The sequence below is a fragment of the Plecotus auritus genome, assembly GCF_963455305.1.
Source record: "Plecotus auritus genome assembly, chromosome: 8".
Taxonomy (NCBI): domain Eukaryota; kingdom Metazoa; phylum Chordata; class Mammalia; order Chiroptera; family Vespertilionidae; genus Plecotus; species Plecotus auritus.
The window spans coordinates 29,749,037-29,771,772 of record NC_137782.1 but is presented as its reverse complement, the minus strand read 5'-3'; the positions used below and the strand labels follow the sequence as shown (position 1 = coordinate 29,771,772).

The 22,736-nt window shown below is 43.1% G+C and overlaps 1 protein-coding gene across 1 annotated transcript in view; it reads right to left on the bottom strand.

The window, feature by feature from the left end:
• RUVBL1 (RuvB like AAA ATPase 1) overlaps positions 1-22,736 on the bottom strand; it is a 37,094-nt gene that overhangs the window by 7,265 nt on the left and 7,093 nt on the right. Inside the window, exons 4-8 of the mRNA XM_080685570.1 lie at positions 16,941-17,092; positions 12,537-12,626; positions 11,619-11,768; positions 9,799-9,862; positions 8,279-8,477 (exon numbers count right to left, since the gene is read on the bottom strand). Coding sequence (XP_080541696.1) covers positions 8,279-8,477; positions 9,799-9,862; positions 11,619-11,768; positions 12,537-12,626; positions 16,941-17,092 — 655 coding nt within the window. The remainder of the gene's footprint in view (positions 1-8,278; positions 8,478-9,798; positions 9,863-11,618; positions 11,769-12,536; positions 12,627-16,940; positions 17,093-22,736) is intronic.

Sequence of the window (22,736 nt, the reverse complement as noted above, 5' to 3'; positions counted from 1 at the left end):
TCCTTAGCCAAGTCATAGGAAGAACAGTCCAGGAGAGGAGCCCGGTTAAACCCACCAGGCCTTGAGGTACCAGCTGCCTGCCTGGCAGGAAGCGTGTTGGGCAGCCCTGGCAGCCCACGGGGCCAGGCTTCAGCCACAGCGTCTAGAAGCCTCAATATTTGGGAGTCACAACAGCAGAAGGTCTACCTCTGCACCATATCTGGTGCCAGACTAAAGTCTATGGTCATAACTTATCAATATAACAAAGAACAAGAATAGGTCATTTGAATTTAATGGTTAATATCAGAATACTTGGTTTCTAATATAAGTAATTACTGTAAACATAAAACTTCAGTAAAAAAAAAAATCTGTTGAAATTCTATGTGGCCAGTAGAAGTGTAATGTATATTTATCACTGCAAGAATAAAATGCTGTTCTGATATATGCTACAACAGCATGGACCTCGAAAACATAGTGAAAGAAGCTAATTATAAAGGGGCAAATATTGTATGATTCCATTTATAGGAAATATCTAAAAAAGGCAATTCATAAATACAGTAGAATAAAGGTTACTAGGGATGGGGTAAGGGGAAAATGGGAATTACTGCTTAAGTGGTACAGAGTTTCTGTTTGGGGTGATGGAGAAGCTTTGGAGATGGATGGTGGTGATGGTTGTAAAACACTGAATGTAATTAATACCACTGAATTGTATACCTAAATGGCAAACTCCATGTTATATACATTTTACTACAATAAAAACAATCCAAAAAAGAACAAAATGCCACATTAATGAACAATTGTTAAATATAAAAAAACTAGAGGCCTGACGCACAGAATTCGTGCAAGAGTAGGCCTTTCTTCCCCTGGCTGCCGGCACTGGCTTCCCTCTGGCACCCGGGACCTAGGCTTCCCTCCCGCCACCAGCAGGCACCCGGGCTTCCCTTGCAGCCCTGGCTTAATCTGGAAGGTCATCCAGAAGGACATCCCATCAAATTAGCATATATGCTTTTATTATTATAGATAGTTAAGACCTTTCCAAATAAATGGAGAAATAGAATAGCAAATACAAATATTATTATTATTACTTTTAAAATATATTTTTATTGATTTCAGAGAGGAAGGGAGAGGGAAGAGAGATAGAAACATCAATGATGAGAATCATTGATCAGCTGCTTCCAGCATGCCCTCTATACAGGGGATTGAGCCTGCAACCCGGGCAATGTGCCCTTGACCGGAACTGAATCTGGGATCCTTCAGTCTGCAGGCCGACGCTCTATCCATTGAGCCAAATTGGCTAGGGCGCAAATACAAATATTAAGATAACTTTAGAGAAAAACAGATCTCTTTCACCAACAAATAAATTCTAAAAATAGTAACAAGAATTATAAAAATTAAATTCTATCATGATTCATATATTGGTATCTGGTTTGCCTACAATCTTCATATTAAACAAAATAACCTTTAAAAACTGTATTTAATTTTAGTTACAATATTTAATTATATTTATGCCATAAGTTTTGAGGTTTCTTAAGTCCTATTTTGGAATTCTCTTGAGAATTCTTGGAAAATCTTTAAAAGATCTCACTGTCACCATGTTAAAATATCCCAAATTCTGTAATGCTCATGATAAATCATCTTCAATTCAGACATAATAACAAAAGCATAAGTGTAAAGAAGAATTGGTTAGAGAAAAATGAAATACTCCCTAATCAAACTTCAAAATAACAGAACTTGTAAGAATGTATTAAGAAAACTTCTTATAGTTTTGAATCCATAAAATTAAAAATTGAAACAAAGGCCTGCTTAAAGACTAAGCGGTTTTCCAGGAATTAAAGATGAAACATTTTTTAAATTTGTCCAAGCTATGGACCTTAGGTGCAGTTTCTTTTAGAAAACATATCAGTGAAAAATGGTTTCTGAAATTCTCTTCTGCACAGAGCAGCAACTCCAGGAGGAGCTCTTAGTGTAGAGCAATCACTGTTTGACAGGGTAGCCATAATAGCCATATTACATTATAAAACTGCTAACAATAAACTGCAGTAATAATTATATTTTGGCTAAAAGTGCAGATTTATTCTTGTACCTGGAAGTTCATTACTGACTCTGGCCTCAGCCTAATACTAATTTCATCATTATGCCATTCGACAACTGTTCAAACTATGTTAATGGTGTGCTTCTTCCAGATGGGTGTGAGGCCACAGACGGAATTCTCCTTGGAATCCAATATGGTATATCTGTAGGAACAAGGAATTGTGCGTCTAAAAAATTATCCTATAGACACACTTATATGGGTGCAAAAATTATAACTCAAGGGTTCCTCCACTGTCATACTTTGACATTTTGGACCAAATATATTTTTGTAGAGGACTATCTTGTACATTGTAGGATGTTCAGCACTGTCCTTGGCCTCTACCCACTTGATGCCAGCAGCACCTCCAGGCAAGACAAATAAAAATTTCCCTGGCTCTGAATCACTGCCTGACTGGTTGTTTATATAACCTTGTAACTGCAGAGACACAGATAACACAAAGCTTAAAGCTTCTATGATGACAGAAAGCACAGTAAAGAATACTTCTCTGGGTAACATGAAGGGTAACTCCCATAAGTCCACTGAGCCCTAAGAAGAAAGCCATTTGATTTTTTGATGAGGCTGCCAATTCAATAAAGTCTTTTCAACAAATGGTCCTGGGACAACTGGGTATACACATGCAAAAGAATGAAGTTGGACAGACCTATTCCTTATGCCACACACAAAAATTAGCTCTAAGTGATCAGAAACTTAAATGTCAAAGCTACATTAGCAAACTCTTATTAAAAAAATCATAGAGTATAAATCTTTGTGACCTTAGATTATGTATGAACTAGAGGCCCAGTGCACAAATTCGTGCAACAGTGGGGTCCCTAGGCCTGGCCTGCAGGATCGGGCCGAAACCAGCTCTCCGACATCCCCCAAGGGGTCCCAGATTTCAAGAGGGTGCAGGCCAGGCCAACGGACCCCACAGGTACATGATTAGGGCCAGGGAGGGACGCAAGAGGTTGGCCAGCCAGGGAGGGATTGTGGGAGGGCTCCAGGGTGTGTCTGTCCCATCTTGCTCAGTCCGATTGGCCAGACCCCAGCAGCAAACTAACCTACAGGTCGGAGCATCTACCCCCTGGTGGTCAGTGCATGTCATAGTGACTGGTCAACTGTCTGCCCCCTGGTGGTCAGTGCACATCATAGCGAGCAGTTGAGCAGCCTTAGCATATCATTAGCATATTACGCTTTGATTGAACGGCTGACCAGTCGACTGGACACTTAGCATATTCGGCTTTTATTATATAGGATGATTTTTCTTAGACATGAGACTAAAACACAGGCAACAAAAGAAAAAAACAGATCAACTGGACATCAAAATTTAAAACTTGTGTGTCAAAAGAAAGATACAATCTAGAAGACATTAAGCCCTAGCTAGTTTGACTCAGTGGGTAAAGCGTTGCCCTGCGGACTGAAGGGTCCCGGGTTCAATTCTGGTCTAGGGCACATACCTCAGTTGCAGGCTCCATCCCTGGCCCTGGTGGGGGTACATATGGGAGGCAATCAATCAATGTCTCTCTCTCACATCAATGTTTCTCTCTCTCTCTGTCTCTCCTCCTCCCTTTCACTCTCTCTAAAAATCAATGAAAAAAACTATCCTTAGGTGAGGCTTAACAACAACAAAAAAGACAAATGACAGAATGTGAGAAAAATATTTGCAAATAATATATTTGGTAAGGGTCTAGTACCCAGAATACATAAAGAATAAAAACAATAAAAAAATATAACCTTCATAAAAAAATGGGCAAAGGATCATAAACAGATAATTTTCCCACAAAGATATAGAAATGGCCAATAGGCACATGAAAAGATGTTCAGCCGAAACTGGTTTGGCTCAGTAGATAGAGCGTCGGCCTGCGGACTGAAGGGTCCCAGGTTTGATTCCGGTCAAGGGCGCGTACCTTGGTTGCGGGCACATCCCCAGTGGGAGGTGTGCAGGAGGCAGCTGATCAATGTTTCTCTCTCATCAATGTTTCTAACTCTCTATCCCTCTCCCTTTCTCTCTGTAAAATATCAATAAAATATATTAAAAAAAAAAAAAGAAAAGATGTTCAACATCACTAGCCATCAGGGAAATGCAAATCAGTATCACAATGAGATACCACTTTATACCCACTAGATGGCTAGAATAAAAAAGACAGACAATAATAACAATTGTTGAGGATGTGGAGAAATTGGAACCCTCACACACTGCTGGTGAGAGTGACGAAGCCACTGTGAAAAACAGTCTGGCAATTCCTTGCAAGGTTAAGTAGAAATACCATTTGATGCAGCAATTCCACTCCCAGGTATGTATCCCAATGTCCGTCAAATGATGAATAGAATAATGTGCTACTAAATTTTCCATATTTTAAAATACTATTTATTCAGCCTTAAAAACAAGTAAGTACCGCCGAAACCGGTTTGGCTCGGTGGATAGAGCGTCGGCCTGCGGACTGAAAGGTCCCAGGTTCGATTCTGGTCAAGGGCATGTACCTTGGTTGCGGGCACATCCCCAGTGGGAGGTGTGCAGGAGGCAGCTGATCGATGTTTCTCTCTCATCGATGTTTCTAGCTCTCTATCCCTCTTCCTTCCTCTCTGTGAAATATCAATAAAATATATTTAAAAAACAACAAAAAAACAAGTAAGTACCGATGCATGCCATAACAAGGTGAACCTTGACATTACATTAAGTGGAAAAAGCCAGACACACAAAAAAACACACAAGAATGTATGGTACCATTTATATGAAACTAGAGGCCTGGTGCATGAATTTGTGCATGGGTGGGGTCCCTCAGCCTGGCTGGTGATCAGGGCCGATCGAGTCCATCTCGCCCAGTCCCAATCAGGGCCAATTGTGGCTGGCCGGCCGGGGGGGAGGGACCGTGGGAGGTTGGCAGTGCATGTCATAGTGACCGGTCATTTGGTCGACCAGTTGTAATGGTCACTTAGGCTTATATATATATATATATATATATATATATATATATCTCCAGAAAAGGCATGAAATGCATAGAGACAGAAAGTAGGTTAATGGTTGCGAGGGGCTATGGAAAAAATAGGTGTGTGGGGGAGGGAGGGGTATGGGTCGAAGTGGCAGGGTAGCTGTTGATAGGTATAGCATTTATTTTGTGGGTGATTAAAACATTCTAAAATAGACTATGGTGATGATTACACAACTTTATGAATATGTTAAAAAAAAACACCTGAATTTTACACTTTAACTGGGTGAATTGTATTATGTGTGAATTACATCGCCACAAAGCTGTTCTATTCTTATTTATTGTTGAGAGAGAGAGAGAGAGAGATGTCCATTTGTTGTCCCATTTATTTACTCGATGCATCAGGATAATACTCCAACCAAGCCACACGGCCAGGAAAAAGCTGGTTTTTAACAAAAGTGCCACTTGGGGTGTTCTGCCACAGGGGTACACTGAATTCAGACCTGATTGTTTCTTAAGTCTCCATGCTTTAATGCAACAGTGACTTTTGAAGAAAAACTCCTACAAAGACTACTTAATCCCAGGGAGCTATTCTCCACAGGAAAAGAAGGCCTCCCAAGTTTTAGAGCTGGGATCAGGCCAGGCTCTCCTTTAACACCTGAGCATCCTGCAGCCTGAAAGGGAAAAGACTTCTCAAGGTAAAAGGAGTGGAGCCAGTGTAGCTTCACCTCCCACTGTGTCTGTGAATGTTATCTCTTCCCATGGGAGAGGGAGGCACCCATGGAAGAAGCCTAGGGCCATGTGCTCCTCCAGGAATGACTCCCCCTATGTACAAGGAGAGGTGACCCAGAGGACTAAGGGGTTGTCTGCACTTTCACAGCCACACCTCTCCATTGGGTATGGAGGCTCCCTGCACCACCAAACAACATCAAAGCTCAACCCTACTCACTGACCGGACAACTACGGAAAGCAGTGCAGGGAAGCAGGAATGGCCTGGACTTTGGAGTCAGATGGCCCTCGCAGTTCACCTCCCGTGTGAATCTGGAGATAGGGTGGTCAGGGTGCCTTGAGATTACAAGAGAAGGCCAGGGGTAGAGTCTGATGGGCAGCAAATCAGATGAGGCCAAAACTATACAGACATTCCAGAAATTCCATCATTTCACATCTCACATCTCAGAGCATGGCTCTGAAGTACAATGCTCTGGTCAAATCCCAGCTTTGCTTCTGAGCTGTCTGACCTTAGCCAAGGGCCTCTCCTGGTGCACCCTCGATGTCCTCATCTGAATGAGAATAGTAGTCCCTTCCTCACTAAGCGGAGGTGAGAGCAGCAGTGTGCCTGGTACACAGAAAGAGCTCCTCATACATGTTGGGTATTTTTATTATTGATATTTTAACATTATCATCACCACTAAACAAATTTCCCACTAGAGCTTGGCACCAAAATCCTCTTGTAGAGCATACACCCCAATTCTGGTTACCTCAGTGGGCCTGCACAAGACCCACACTCTGAACATCTTCCCTCCACTTGGGTGATTGCAGTCTGACAGCAGTGAGCAGCCACAGCCTCAAGGAGCCCTTGATCAAATCAGTCGGGATGAGGCTGGCCATGTCTCCCAGGTTGCAGACTGACCAGAGCTCTGTCCCTACTGGGAAGTTCTGAGATCAAAGCCATCTTCCTATGCACCTTTTTCCTGGACGGAACAGGACTGAGAGAAGGTACTCTAAGTCCAAGAGATCTTGTTCCTGCCAAAAGCTACCAGGCTCTACTGGGCTGGGTTATCCATTGTGAGGGAAGGAAGCCTGTTAGAGCTCTGCAGCAGGGGTGCCATCTGTCCAGGCTGAGCCCTTTCACCAGCTGTCCAACTCTAGCCAGGCCTGACCAAAGCAAGGCAAGTACAGCAAATCTGCAGGGGCTGTGTGGCGGGGACACCAGGCTCACCGGACACCAGACCACATATCTGGTTTCCAGAAGCTGCCTAGGTAGTCAGGCTCCTCTCACCAACGACTGTCCTGGACCTGGTACCAGCTACCTTCTCTCCAAGATGGCAGAAAACCCTGGGACAACAATGCCGTCAAGACAGCATATTTCAGGGATTCAAAGTGACTACAAGATACTACTACATAAACTTTAATCATGAACACACGTTCTAATTCCCAGTCAACTGAGGGGGAATCTAAGGGGGTCCCAACCCAGTGCCAATAGCACAGCTTCTGGACAACCTCAATGGAGAAGACAAAGCTGCTCCATCAAGAGCCAGCTAAAATGCACATGACCCACTGCCACTCAGGAGCCAAGTCTAGGTGAATCAGCAATCTGGATTCCTAACACAGTGTGGCTCCAGCTCTGTGCTAATACTCATGGGCCTTGGGGTCTCTTTCAGAATTCCTAGCACCCTTGCTGCCAGGAGCACGCAGCCTCCAAGGCTCTGTTGCTCTCACTACTCTGCTATAGACTTAAAAAGGGGCTCCTCACCATCTCCCTTCATGCCACTAAGGAGGCCTCAGCTTTCGAACAGCACAGAAAACCAAAACAGCAAAAAAAAGTACCAAGTATGGGATACTGACATTTAGGCTTACGAGCGGGGAAGATAGTGTGTCCTCAGGGGCTCACAGGCCTACAGAACACTCAGGAGAAAATAGTTTATCAACCAAGTCCCTGTTCCAGTGCTGGGCCCATCTTGGCAGGGTAAGCATCATATGAGCATTTGCCTTCCAGGTGTTAACACCTCCCCTTTTCAAAGGCAGAACTATGGGAATAGGGATAAGGAAAGGCACCAGTGTGGCTCCAAAAAGTTCTGGAGTAGAGAGAAAATTCTGGTTTTGTTACTGGTTTCACTATGAGAAAGACCTGGTTTCTCATTCTATCTTTATGACCACAAGCAAGTTAAGCTACCATTCTGTTTTCTCATCTGAAAAATGAAGCCAAGAATATTTACTCCCAGAGCTAGTATAAGGATAGAAGGTAATATATATAATATCATCAAAGACCAGCCTATCTGATCTTATCTTTGCCCACTCTAACTGAATGACCAATCATACCACACTGTAACCCCAGACACCCCATAGGAGGCCCTCATATTCAGTAACAGGGTGACTGTTGGCTTTGGTGACCATGACGGATTGAGGCTGATACATGAACTACCTTTGAAGGCAAGCCACTTTGGCATGTTTCTCTCAAAATGAACATGAGCTCCTTCATCCCCAGCCCGACTCATGATGTAATAATGTTTAAAGTGATCCCAGTGGAACAAGTTAACCCAGATGTAAGATAGAAAACTCTCATGGCTGGCAGATAGCCCCCTACCTGATCACACAGTTGCCTCGGTTAGATGCAAAGATGACAATGGGGGCGATAGAAGATTCCAGAGCCCGGTGCAGGTAGGTGAAGCACTCGATGTCCAGCATGTGGACCTCATCAACAAAGAGCACACCTGGAACCAGCTCAGCAATGCCCTGATCAATGTACTTGTTCACCACCTTGTTAATCTCCCCTCGAAGTTTGTCTAGGAGACAGCAAGGGTAGACATTCAAGGTCAGTACCAGGTGGGGAAAACAGTCACCGTTTCTCTGCTCCCCACACCTGAATTCAACCCAAACCCAAGTTTGGATCCTGGTTTTGTGTTTGCTATGTGACCCCAGGCAAGTTGTATCCCTACTCCAGGCTTTGGTTTTATCATCTGAAAGTAGGAATAATCACACCAGAAGTCACAAAATAGGCAGCTCCCTAAAGATGTGCTTTAAGTCACTCTCCCCACCAGATCTTTTACTCACATCCCCAAACTTAGATCCCTGCCTGATCCCATAGATCCTGGAGTTTGGGAGCCCTGGATAGAATGAGTTTCCATATGCAAATTCTCCCATTCTGCACTGGTAAATGACCCTTTCTTTTGGCCCTGTATGACAAAGCTTAGGTTAATTAACTTTCATTCAAGTGGTTGGACAAAGAAATGAATAGAAAGCATGTGTAGAATCCTCTCTGGAAGGAAACCTGAGAGGAATGAAAGGTTCTGAGAAAAGGTTCAATCTCAGAGTTTTAAGATGGATGAGTCCCTCAAAAGTTAAAGAACCCATCTAAAGTCACAGTTCTCATTTCTTAAACCAGATCCTGTGCTATCATCTGGAGGGAGCTAATCATAAACAGAACATGAAGATTTGATACAGCATCTCCCACCAAAGCCATGATGCAGGGATGGTCAAAATCATGTTAAAATACAGAAACTGCTCTTGGTAACTCTAACAGAAAGGCCTCAGATCACTCCACTGGCTGAAATGTTAAAGAAAATAAGATGCTTTAATGTTTAACACTTTAAGGTGACAAAGCTATAGGGGGTAAAATAAGTGAAGAGAGAGACGTACCCGTTGGGAAGAGAAGCAAGGGAAACTAAAAGTCCACAAGGGACCAGCAACATTCCTTCCAAGCTCTGGGAAGTGCTCAGGAGGCTGAGCGAGTGGAATGGGGACCCCTGACACCCAGACAGCAGAGCTTGCTGTGCTCAGGTGTGCTCTGGCCGGAGCAATCCTACAGAGCTGGGGTGACACAATCCACATTTCTGGAACCTCAAAGGACCAGAATCTGTGACAGTTTCCATCTCCAAAGATGAGTGCAAGGATACTGAATGCAGTCAAGAGAGTGTGCTAGCAAGCAGGGTCAGAGGACACACGATATGCTTTTGGCCGTCTAAACCAGCCACAGACTATTAGCATGGAGTCAGGCTCTTCCTCAGTTTTGGGAGAGTCACTCACAGAGCCTCACACAGGAAGCATATCAGAATCCAGGGCCCTCCAGCTCTGCTTCTGGCTCATAGACCTTCCTGTTGCTCTTACCTGTGATTTCTGTCTTCTTTGGCTTCATTAACTGGCCCATCATAGACAAGATGTCTTGTCCCCCCTGTGTAAGAGAAGACTTAACAGAGTCAGTTCTGCTTTCTAAGGCAGCTGCAAAAGCCTCACCCGTCCCCACTCCCTCATCCCATCAGTTCCCAATGTCAACTTGACGGGGTCCTAAGGTGTACAGACCCTGAACAGCTCCAGTGGAAAGCATAAGAAGCTTCTAAAACAGGAATTCTTAAGAGGTTCCCCCTGACCTGTAATAATAAAATTAAATCCCTTCATGGGAAGTACAAGCTCTGTGGGGCCTGGCCCAACCTCCATCTCCGTCATATCATTTTCCAATCCCATACTCCTTGATTAGCCACATAAGACTCCTAACCGTTCCCTGAACACCCAAGTTCTTTTATGACTCAATGCTTTTGTGTATTCTAGTCTATCTGCCAGGAACCACATTCTCTTTCCTGGGAAGCACCCAGTTATCCATTAAAGTTCAGGTCAAAGGTCCTCTGTGGGGTGTCTGACCCCCTCCTGGTGCTCCAGCTCCCTTGGGGACACTGTTCAAGTAGGTATAAGGTATACTTAATTATGTTCCTGTATTTCCTTTCATTAGACTCAGTGACACAGTTGCATTAACTTAGTCCTAACCTGGAGCTGCTTAGAGTCCGTGAGCCCATCCCTGCAAAATAGCTGGCTCCTAATAGGCTCACCCCCTGCCTGAACCCTCCCCACTAGCTCCTTGGGGTGCAGTCAGCAAGAAGCTGCTGTTTTGTCATTTACCCAGCAATTCATGATACCTGTTGGTTACCAGACCCTGGTACACAGAGGTGCTCACTAAATGTTCACTAGTAAAAGGTAGCAAATGTTTCCTGAGGACTTAGAACATTTGATCCTCAAAACAGCCCTGCAGACAGGAACTATTATACCCTTTTCACAGAGGAAGAAACTCAAAATCAGAGAGCCCTAAGTCACAGAAAACCTGGAGACCCAAAGTGACTAATCAGCCAAGCTCATTAGCATCACAGCAACACAAACCCTGACTTGCAATTCTCAGCCCTGCACTCTTTCCAAGTCAAAGGCTCCTAGGAGGTCGGTTTGGGGACAGCCATTCCACAAGCAGAGCGAACCTGTTGGTCCACAATATGATTCTTCAGCAATCTCTTGGCCAAGGCTCCAAGGGACAAAACACCCAAGGATCCAATTTCAATTTTGAAAATCTATCCCCTCTAGAGAAGAGGTAGCCTCTCATGGGATGAAGAAGAAAGCAAACTCAAAGACTACCAGCAGGAAAGAGTTGGGATTTTAAATTGCACATTTCCCAGAGCTGTCATAAAGTCATACTGTATTTTCCTACAAAGTATCCATCTTCTACTCAGCATGAGCAGCACATACAGGTCCCACTCAAAGCTATAAAACTTGGGATTTTGCTAAGCAGGGGGAAAGACACAGCCTTGTCAGGCTTTCTAAACTCCTGCAAAGGGCTTCAAGAACACTCCTGACCCCCCACCATTAACACCCAGAGAATCCCAGGTGTGAGCTGCTGCTGGAGAGAAGCCACAGAAGCTATATAGTCAGGGCCAGAGGCTGGCTGGGATAAGGAACAATATATGTGAAATCATCTGTGACTAGAGCATTTGAATTGGAACAAAGGAGTCCCTCTTAGCTCATGTGCTGTTCACTGCTAAACATTACAGACACAAAAGGACTTGTTTCCCTAAGAAAGGGCAGCAGCAAGACTCTGACAATTCACTCCCAGAGCTTCTGTGCACATGCAAAAGGGCTTGTGTGCCAGTTCATGCCCGGGTAAAGGCAGTTACCTGGGGCCGGGCGTTGGCCACGTCCAAGTCATGCAAGGTCACATCCTGGATGATTTCTTTCTTCTTGTGCACATCCCCCTTTGGCAAGGGGACATACTCCTCAGCTTCAAGGTCGAATTCTGTGGCATATGTATCACACCTGCCCTGCCTCTGCAAAGGGAGAGAAACCTGAGTGCCTGGTGAGTTTTCACTGCCAAGTCCCCAAATGGCACATTGCTAAGTGAGATAAAGTCTCAGTTCCCAAGTGTAGGCCTGACAACATACTCGACTAACTCATACTCGACCAACTCCAAGCATCCCCCACTCTTCTGCTGCCAAGAGAAGGAAGCTATCTGCTCATCTCTGGGCTCCAAAAACCCAGTTGAAAAACACCTGATACTTTCTCCAAGAATATTTTTCCTCCTCTCTTTTAACTGTATGCAATTCCCGATAAAGGGCAAATCCAATAGATTAACTGGAGCCGGAGGGAGTTGTTCAGACTCTTTTGTAGGTGGGTGATTTATTGTATGATATGAAGTATTATGCGCATCCATTAAACAGTGAGGAACACTGTACAGGACACTGAAAATCAGATATAAAAGGAATGCCAACTAATGCAGCATTCCTTTCCACACACATATATCTTGAGAAGAAAATACCAAAGAGATAAAAGGAAGATTAAATACACTGCACATTTCAATTTAAAAATGACTACAGTTGTTTTGCTTTCTCACCCTGTACTCCCCCCTCTAAGCAGGTTTTAGTATTTTTCTAACAGACTTTTTAGAATGAAGATAAAGGGAAAGCAAACTTTATTAAACACAAAGGGGCAACTGCTGACCTTCCGTCAGCATCGCACCAGACACTCCATACCCATTCCCAAAGAAAGCAACTTCCTGGTCACCCAGGTCTCCCCATGGCAGACAAATCATGCATTACCTTCACAGCTCCACTGTTGGCTTCAATGTAAATCACATCTCCAGCCTCTACTCGCTCTTTCTGCAAACTTTCAAAAATGCTGGGGTCCAGCTTAAAATTAAAAAAAAAAAAGAAAAAAAGAAGTGAATCAGAGAACTGTAATACATATTATGTTTATTTCTGACAAACTGTAAGATATCTTTCCGTAAGGGATTTGAGATAGCTAATGACTGTATGGAGAAAGTGTATTTGTGTGCATGTGTGTGTATTAGAATGTGTGAGGCTGGCTCTGAGGGTTTTAGTGTCCTAGAGAGAAAGCAAAAGAGTGAGTGTACCTGTGTTCCAGGTAGAGAGGGACACAAGGGGAAAACTAGTCTCCTTTCCCCCTTTATTCCTAAAGTTGCAAACTGGCAAATGTGGCTCTGACTACTTTTAGGTGGCCTACACTGTTCCTGGAGGACAGGCCCCAACACCCCTTTAAAGATTGCTGTCGCAGGTTCAATCCCTCACATTCCTCACCTTGGGTACTGATAGAACCTTCTGCAACTAAAGCTTTCTTTTTGTAACTAGCATTTTGTGGGCCTATGACTTTGGACAAGGCTATCAGTTTCTTCATCGATATAACAGCACCCAGATGTGATCACAGATGTGTAAAATTCAAAGGGAAACATAAACCAGGATCTTTCCCAAGCTTTTTGATTCAAATTTCAGTTTTTGCTCCCTGCTTGCCTGCCTCTTTATATCTCCAGGTAAGTAGCATATTTGGGGAACTGCTGCTTTTCTCCAGATTGTCCAGATTCAGGCTACCCCTGATGATCAATATTCTAGGACAGCATCTTTTGTAAGGAGTTAGCATTTAGAAGTAAGTTTCTCCCAGTTAAACTTCATTTTATAATGTGAAAAACACTTGGGCTTTGTCTCAAACAATATTAAAGAGTAAAAGCCCAGGATTCAGTGAAAGAACTCAGACAAATAAGAACACAGATTGGCCCTAACCCAGTGGTCGGCAAACTGCGGCTCACGAGCCGCGGTTTGCCGCTCTGTTGACTAATGAGTTTGCCAACCACTGCCCTAACCGGTTTGGCTCAGGGGATAGAGCGTCCGCCTGCGGACTGAAAGGTCCCAGGTTCGATTCTGGTCAAGTGCATGTACCTTGGTTGCGGGCACATCCTCAGTAGGAGGTGTGCAGGAGGCAGCTGATCGATGTTTCTCTCTCATTGATGTTTCTAACTCTCTATCTCTTTCCTTTCCTCTCTGTAAAAAATCAATAAAATATATATATATATTTTAAAAAGAACATATATTATATGATTCCACTAGTATGAAATGTTCAGAAAAGGCAAATAGTATATAGAAACAGAAATTAGATTAGTAGTTTCCAGGGGCTATGGGTGAGAATGGGAAGCTATTGTAACTGGACATGAGGTTTCTTGGGGTGACAAAAATGGTCTAAAACTGGTTGGTTGTAATGGTTGTACAACTCTGTATATAGATCTAAAATTCCTTGAGTTGTACACTTAAAATGAGTGAGTTTGTTTGAAATTATCCTGTCTAATAAAAGAGTAATATGCAAATTGATCATCACTTCCAACACACAAGATGGCTGCTCCCATGTGGACACAAGATGGCCACCACAAGATGGCCAGCAGGGGAGGGCAGTTGGGAGGGACTAGGCCTGCAAGGGAGGGCAGTTGGGGGCAATCAAGCCTGCAGGGGAGGGCAGTTAGGGGTGACCAGGCTGGCAGAGGAGGGAAGTTGGGGATAACCGGGCCTGCAGGAAAGGGCAGTTGGGGGGGAACCCAGGCCTGCAGGGGAGAGCTGTTGGGGGGGACCAGGCCTGCAGGGGAGGGCAGTTGGGGGGGACCAGGCCTGCAGGGGAGGGCAGTTAGGGGTGACCAGGCTGGCAGAGGAGTGAAGTTGGGGACGACCAGGCCTGCAAGAAAGGGCAGTTGGGGGGGACCAGGCCTGCAGGGGAGGGCAGTTAGGGGTTGCCAGGCCTGCAGGGGAGGGCAGTTAGGCATCAATCAGGCTGGCAGGGAAGTGGTTAGGGGGTATCAGGCTGGCAGGCAGAAGCGGTTAGGGGCAATCAGGAAGGCAGGCAGGTGAGCAGTTGGGAGCCAGCAGTCCTGGATTGTGAGAGGGATGTCTGACTGCCCATTTAGGCCCGGTAGGATCGGGCCTAAATGGGCAGTCGGACATCCCTCAAGGGGTCCCGGATTGGAGAGGGTGCAGGCTGGGCTGAGGGAAACACCCCCTGTGCACGAATTTCGTGCACCAGGCCTCCAGTATCTCAATAAAGCTCTTGCAAATGGTAACCACAAAAACAAAGCTCTGCCTCTCTGGCTGGGTTGGGCCTGATGGCCTCCTGGAGCACTGCCATGGGCAGGAGGGACAGTGGTTGGTCAGCCTCTGACTCAGGGCATGGGATGAGGGAGGCACTCTATACTGATTGCAAATAAGGTATTCTCCTTCACACTTAAATATCCAAGAGTATTTAAGCCCCATCTATCCAAATACCTTATACTCAAAGCAGCTAGAAGTACTCATTTTAAAAGAAAAATTTCACCTCTCCCCTATGTCATTTTCTAAGGAAACTGTGCAAAGCAGCCTTATGGACAGCTGAAATCTAAGTTGCATGCCTTATTTTATCTATCACACATTGAAGAGCACACACTATTTTTTTGCCTTAAGCATTTTATATTGGTTAATTTCCCAAATGAATTGACTGAAGATGTAATTATTGGAATGTGGCAGTTCCTACTAAGAAATCTAATTAATACATAATGGGAGAGATGAGGGGCAGGTTTAAAAGAGATTATTTGCAGAGGCATGCCCCTAAGATGGAAACCCTGTTAGGAAAAAGAAAAATGGCCCTTCGAAGAAGAAACATTTTTATGATCTCCATAAAGCAGTGACCAAGAAACCACCTCACAGAATCAAAGAACCATGAAATCACAGACAGGAACAAAGATGGAGAAATTATACTGTAAATTGTGATCAATCTACTGCAGTTTACAGATGGGAAAATGAAGGTCCAGAGAGCTCAACTGATTTTAAAAGGTCACATAGTAGGTTGGAGGATGTTTTACCACTTAACTAGTTGTATTGATACTAAGATAACTACTTAACCTCTTAATGAGACTCAGTTCCTTTATCAGTGGAAAATTATACTAGTATAAACAAATACATACATAATAAATATTAATAAATATTTGTTGGAGCACTTAGCACAGGGCCCAGTACATACAATAAATAAGAGCTATGATGATGATGTTATATTATTAATAATAAAGCAAGCCACTCTGGCCAGCGTTGCTTAGTGGTTAGAGCATTGGCCCACACACCAAAGGATTGAGGGTTTGATTCCCAGTCAAGGGCACGTACCTGGGTTGCAGATTCAATTTCTGGCCCTGGTTGGGGCACATGCAGGAGGCAACCAATCAATGTGTCTTTCTCACATCGATGTTTTTCTCTCCTCTCCCCCCCCTCCCTCCTTTTCACTCTCTCTAAAAATCAATGGAAAAAATATCCTCAGGTGAGGATTAACAATAACAACAAAAATAATAATAAAGCAAAGCCTACAATCTAAACTGCTCCATTCTCTAACTGAAAGCTCTGACAATAACATCAAAAGCTACCACTTCTTAGGTAACTAGGTGCCACATCCAAAGCTACAACTTTTATCCTTAAAAGAACTCCATGAGATAGGCAATTTTTTATTCCCATTTAACAGATAAAGTCACTTCCCAAAGGTCACACCATTATTAGCAGCAGAGCCAGAATTCCCTTTCAGACTCTAACTCCAAAATCCATGCTCTTCCCACCAGGCACCCCTGTTGCCAGCATCCTCAAGGTTTATAGGACAGGGGTCTGAGGGCCTTCTAGGGCCTCCCACAGTGCCAGCACTATGGCTTCTCTACAAAGCCCTGGCCTAAGCAGAACCAACCACTGAAGTACTCCAGGTTTTTAGGTCCTGACATATACCTGCTATATTTGGTTTCTTGAAGTCAACTCATCATCCATTCTCCAACTCATACCAAATTACTCAATGCCATTGCTTTTTGTAAGCATGAGCACTGTAACTGAAAATATATGCCCAGGTTCAGAGAGTAGCCCAGGGTTCTGACAAATGGTCATAACATAAATAGTGGCAGAAGGTGTACTCGAACAGCCACACAGCTCATGTTTTAACATATACAATTTCCTTACAGTAAATAAGAAACAGCTACCTTTATTAAATACCTTGTGTATTGCCCTATACTTGTTACTACTTTATATACATAGCATCCTCAGATGGCCCTGTGATAATCATCACCCACAGTGCACAGACAAGGAAACTGGAACACAGGTTATACCACTTGCCCAAGGCCACACAGTGCTGAGAGATTCTAAGGCAAGAGAAAGAGTCCACAAACATGTACTCACTTTCAATTGTTTGGTTCCTTTGGCTGTTTTGAGTCCTATGATTACATGACTAATGGTTTTACCATATCCTCCCATGGGGTTCTCTGTCTCACACGGAGTTAGCTCTGTGACTTCACCTTCATAAACCTCCTTGGTTTCCTTTATCCGCAGCCCTGGAAGAGATGGCAGATGACCTCTGGTCAGAGCAGAATTTTCTTACTCCTTAACAACTTCTATTGCCACAAAACTTCCATGTCACAAGAATTGACTAGTCAACCTTACTGATGTACATTCAAGGGTGTACTCCTGGGTAGAAAAGCACCACAAACACAAATATAACAGAACGCAGAAAAACAATTGTATTTCAGCCTTTCAAAGGGACTTCCTTGATTCTAATCTAGAACTAAACAGACAAGCTATAATTTTCAAAATTGTTTCAGATATCTGCTACACGTCCAAGGGGTGACAACAATGAAATACTACTGTACAACCTCCAAAATCACTAAAATTAAAGGCTGATAATACCAAGAGTTGGTAGGGATGCAGAACAACAGGAAGGTTACACTGCTACTGGGAGTATTTATAAAGTAAACTGGTATAAATACTTTAAGAACAACATGGTATTATTTCTTAAAGTTGAATATCCTATGATTCTGCAATTCAACTCCTAGGTATATACTCACTAGGCATGAGTGCACATGTGCACCAAGGGATACAGCCAGTAGTAGTCATAAAAGCATTGTTCTTAATTGCCAAACCCTGAGAAAACTCCACTGTCTGTAAACAGTGGAAGAGACAACTGAATTGTGGTTTACTCATACAACAGAATATCACAACGCAATGAAAAAGAATTATGACCACATGCAACAACATGGATGAATCTCAAACATAACTTTGTGGGAAAGAAGCCAAATGTGGCAGAATATATACTGCAAAATTGCATTCATTTGAGGTTTAAAAACACGTACAACTACACTATAATGTTAGATTCAAGGCAGTCATTAATTTGACAAGGAAAGGAAGGATGGAGATAGAGGAGGACACAAACTACACTTTAGGGTATTGGCAATATTCTTTTTCTTGACTGGGTGGGTTTTCAATTTATGATAATCCACTGAGCTCTATATTTATGATACATGTACTTTTCTGTATGTCTGCACAAAATTACCAAGTCACCTTAAAAATATTTAAATAAATAATATTATATTAGTGGGACCTAGTAAAGGAAGAACACTGATGGCTTAAGTTTAGGGAAACACCGCTCTAAGCCTTAGCTGGAGTCTACAGTCATGGTTCTTACCTTTTAGAATCACCTGACGAGCTTCTACAATTCCTTATGCCCTGGCCACACTCAAAGCGCTTACCTCCGAATCTCAGCCCTAATAATGGTAGGGACCCTGCCATTATTATTAGTTTAAAGCTCCCTAGATGATCCCAATGTATAGCCACAGCTGAGAACCACTCATCTAAAGAATAATGAACTCTGTTCTACTCAAAATGTGAGCCATAAACTACTTCTGATGGCAGGAAGCCCTGATATGGTCTGAGTGTCCTCACCATGGAGCCACCTCTGTTCTGATATGGGAATACCCAATGGCAAAAAGAAACACTGCCAATGGTGTCAATCACTTCCCACTTTTAAATGTGGTCATTATCTTAACACTGGGGCGGCTGACTTCTTTCCCCAGAAACCCAATTTGGGCAAAAACTCTCTCAGATATTCAAGTGAAGGAAACGTTTTATTCTACCTTCACTCAATCTGATAGCCTACAAATGGAAGTTTTGGAATAGCCCCAAAATAGAGGTTGCATTTCATTTTTGCCTCACCAAATTCTTAGTTCCTGAACACCATGTCAAAATTTTCTAAATAAAATGAATGTATCAGAAGATTGTGACAGGGGACTCTTTGAGATTCTTTCCCCCTCCCCATGTGGGAGTCTGTACTTGTTCTTCAATAAATTTCCACCTTTACTTTTTAAAAAAAAAAAAAAAAGATTGTGACAAACTTGGAAAATTCTGTACTTTTTAAATGAAATTTTGACTTTCTTTAACCCACATGGCGGACATGATTTTTTTATTGATTTCAGAGAGAGAGGAAGAGAGAAGAGAGAGGAGGGGTGGGGAGAGAGAGAGAGAGAGAGAGAGAGAGATATGAAAGAGAAATAGTGATTGGTCACTTCCCGTACATGCCCTGACTGGAGATCGAACCTACAACCTAGGTATGTGCCCTGACTGGGAATCAAACTCACAACCTTTTGGTGCACTGGATGATGATCTAACCAACTGAGTCACTTCACCAGGGCTGAACTTTGATTTTTTAATTCAAAACTTTCATATCCCAGGGATAAATTCCTCCAAATGGAATGTTTCCCTGTATTTACTGTTAGACAACTATGACATGAAATTCCTCAAGTGGGGGAAAAAGGCATTCCCATCTCTCACTAGTTCCATATTTGTTTAGAAGTTGCTCTGTGCTGACAAGCAGACAGGGGATATGGTTGACAGACAATGAAACAGGCTGTTAGCCAGGAAAGGGACTGAGCTGGCACTATCTCTGGCAACAACAATGCAAATGACACAGGTTTCATCTGCTGGCTCAGGTTTCTAAATCCCTGACAGGGACCTTCATCACATCAAGGAAATAGCACAGACTCCTTGCTTTTTATTTCTGGTCAGCTTACTGCTTTCTCCCACCCCCACTGTCAACATCACAGAACTCAAAGGCAGAGAAAGATGGGCAGGGTTCTTTTTTGAAGATTTTCAATGACCTGCCTTTTTATTCGGTGGCAGGATCAAGAAATTTCTCTTCACCTGGCTGCCATCAAAAGAACTGTGTTGCTCTCCTCCCCCCCAAAAAAGGGCAAATCACAAAACTGATGTCTAGGAAATTTATCTTTATTTTTTCAAATGTTAAAGCATTTGAATTACCTTTAAGCAACCTAACACATACACTCACGTAAAGGTCAGTTTTGTCAGATTTTATCAATGTCAGTAAAATATTTTTCAAATTTGTAAAAATGCATTTTATTAGTACACATATTTGAACCAGTTGTAACATCTTACAGATTATCTCCTTAATTAATGAGTTAAATAAAATCTATGACACATGTTCATTAAATTCTTTAAAAGTTCTCAAAAGATTTGAAACCTATGGCTTCATAACATTCACTGAATGCCTTTCAACACCTCATGTAATAACACAGGCTAAACCTTACAAATACAAATGTTGCTAAAAAAGCAAGACATGCCGGGCAGGTGTGGTTCAGTGGCTGAGTGTCAACCTATGAACCCGGTGGTCACGGTTTGATTCCCGGTCAGGGCATATGCCCAAGTTGTGGGCTCGATCCCTAGTGTGGGGCGTGCAGGAGGCAGCTGATCAATGATTCTCTCCCATCATTGATGTTTTCTATCTCTCTCTCCCCCTCCCTTCCTCTCTGAAATCAATGAAAAGATATTAAATAAATAAATAAATAAATAAATAAATAAATAAATAAAAGTCCATATTCCACCCTGGCCACATGGCTCACTTGGTTGGAGCATCATCCTGTACACTAAAAAGGTTGTGGGTTTGATCCCTGGTTGGGGTGCCTATTCAAGGCAACCAACCAATGTTTCTCCCTTATATCGATGTTTCTCTCTCCCCCTCTCCCTTCCTTTCTCTCTAAAATCAATAAAAACATATTCTTGGGTGAGGATTTTTTAAAAAAAGGTCCATATTCCAAATAACACAAAGCAGCCTACAGACAGTTCACAGGGTCTCTGGTCTAAAGCAAGAGTCCCTAACTCCAGGCTTACCTAGACCTGGCAAGGGCCATTAAGAAGCAGAGCAAGCCTCACAGAGACTGGGGCAAGCTGGAGTGCAAGCCTGCTCTGTACAGGAGAGGACCCACTTAGCTTTGACCGACTGCTGCTAGGTGGAAATGAAAGCTTCTTTCAAGCCAGAAAGAAGGATTTTATATGACATCTCTCAAGCTCTAAATACTGGCAACTACATAACTCAAATTTTATTTTTAAAAACACTGTATAAATCAAACAGAACGTCTATTGCCAGACACAGACCAAGCGCTATCTTACTTTAGCTAAAGGTTGTTTTCTCTCTGCTTTACAGTCCACCCCCTTCTCTCACTCACAAAAACTTCACTGAGCACCTACTGTTGCCCCTATATCTATAGTAAACATTTTTAAAAAATATATTTTATTGATTTTCTACAGAGAGGAAGGGAGAGGAACAGAGAGACAGAAACATCGATGGGAGAGAAACATCGATCAGCTGCCTCCTGCACACCCCCCACTGGGGATGTGCCCACAACCAAGGTACATGCCCTTGACCGGAATCGAACCCGGGACCCTTCAGTCCACAGGACGACGCTCTATCCACTGAGCCAAACCAGCCAGGGCTATAGTAAACATTTAATGAATATCCAATCTGTTCCTTCACATACCTTCCCAACTCCCAAAATGACAAAAGCTGGGAAAAGAGGGTGACATCCTTGCCTCCTCTATCTTTCAGCCTCCAACACCTAATCCTTCAGGAAATCCTGTCAGCTCTATTATCCAGCTATATCCCAAATCCAACCATTTATCACCTCTACCATCACCACCCGTGCTGAAAGCTATCACCATCTCTCTCTTTTTTTTTTTTTAAAATATATTTTATTGATTTTTTACAGAGATGAAGGAAGAAGGATAGATAGTCAGAAACATCGATGAGAGAGGAACATCGATCAGCTGCCTCTTGCACACCTCCTACTGGGGATGTGCCCGCAACCAAGTTACATGCCCTTGACCGGAATCGAACCTGGGACCCTTCAGTCCGCAGGCCGACGCTCTATCCACTGAGCCAAACCGGTTTTGGCCACCATCTCTTTTTTAAAAATATATATATTTTATTGATTTTTTACAGAGAGGAAGGGAGAGGGGTAGAGTTAAAAACATCGATGAGAGAAAAACATCAATCAGCTGCCTCCTGCAACACCCCCTACTGGGGATGTGCCCGCAACCAAGATACATGCCCTTGACCAGAATCGAACCCGGGACCCTTCAGTCCACAGGCCAATGCTCTATCCACTGAGCCAAACTGGTTAGGGCTATCACCATCTCTTTCTCAGATAACCTATGATCTCTCTACTTATACCCGCCCTCTTTACTGTCTACTCTCTATACCCCAGCCAGAGATTCTTATAAAACCAAAACTATTCTCCAATTACTTCTCCTTTCACTCAGCAAAAAAGCCAAAGCCCTAACCATGGCCTAAGGCCCTATAGGATCTTACCCCTAAACTAGACTTTAGCTGTTCTAAGGCAAGGATCCTGGGCTAGACAAATCTATTCTTGCTTAAACTTTCATAATTTCCTTGAAATTTTTAAAAATAATTTCTCTCTAGTTTTAAAAAACATATTTTTATTAACTTTAGAGATAGAGGGAGGGATAGGGAGAGAGAAATATCGATATCAGAGAGAAACATCAATCGGTTGCCTCCTACGCACACCCTTACCAGGGACTGAACCTGCAACCTGGGCATGTGTGATCGTCAATAAAACTGGGGAACTTTAGGTACATGGTAAGATGCTCAACCAACTGAACCACACCAGCCAGGGCTCCTTGAATTTTTTTAGTAAACTTCCTTCTTCAGAATATTTATCTTTGACAAGCAAAAGGACTGGAAAATGATGCAGGCACAGACAAGTGTTCATAACCCATGATGACTTGGCAACTAACTATATCGTAGAGACAGACTCCCACACGTGCAGAAGCATTAAATATTTCTTAACAGCTTAAAAGGAATAAACTATTTCTACAAGTAGATGTGAGAGAAGC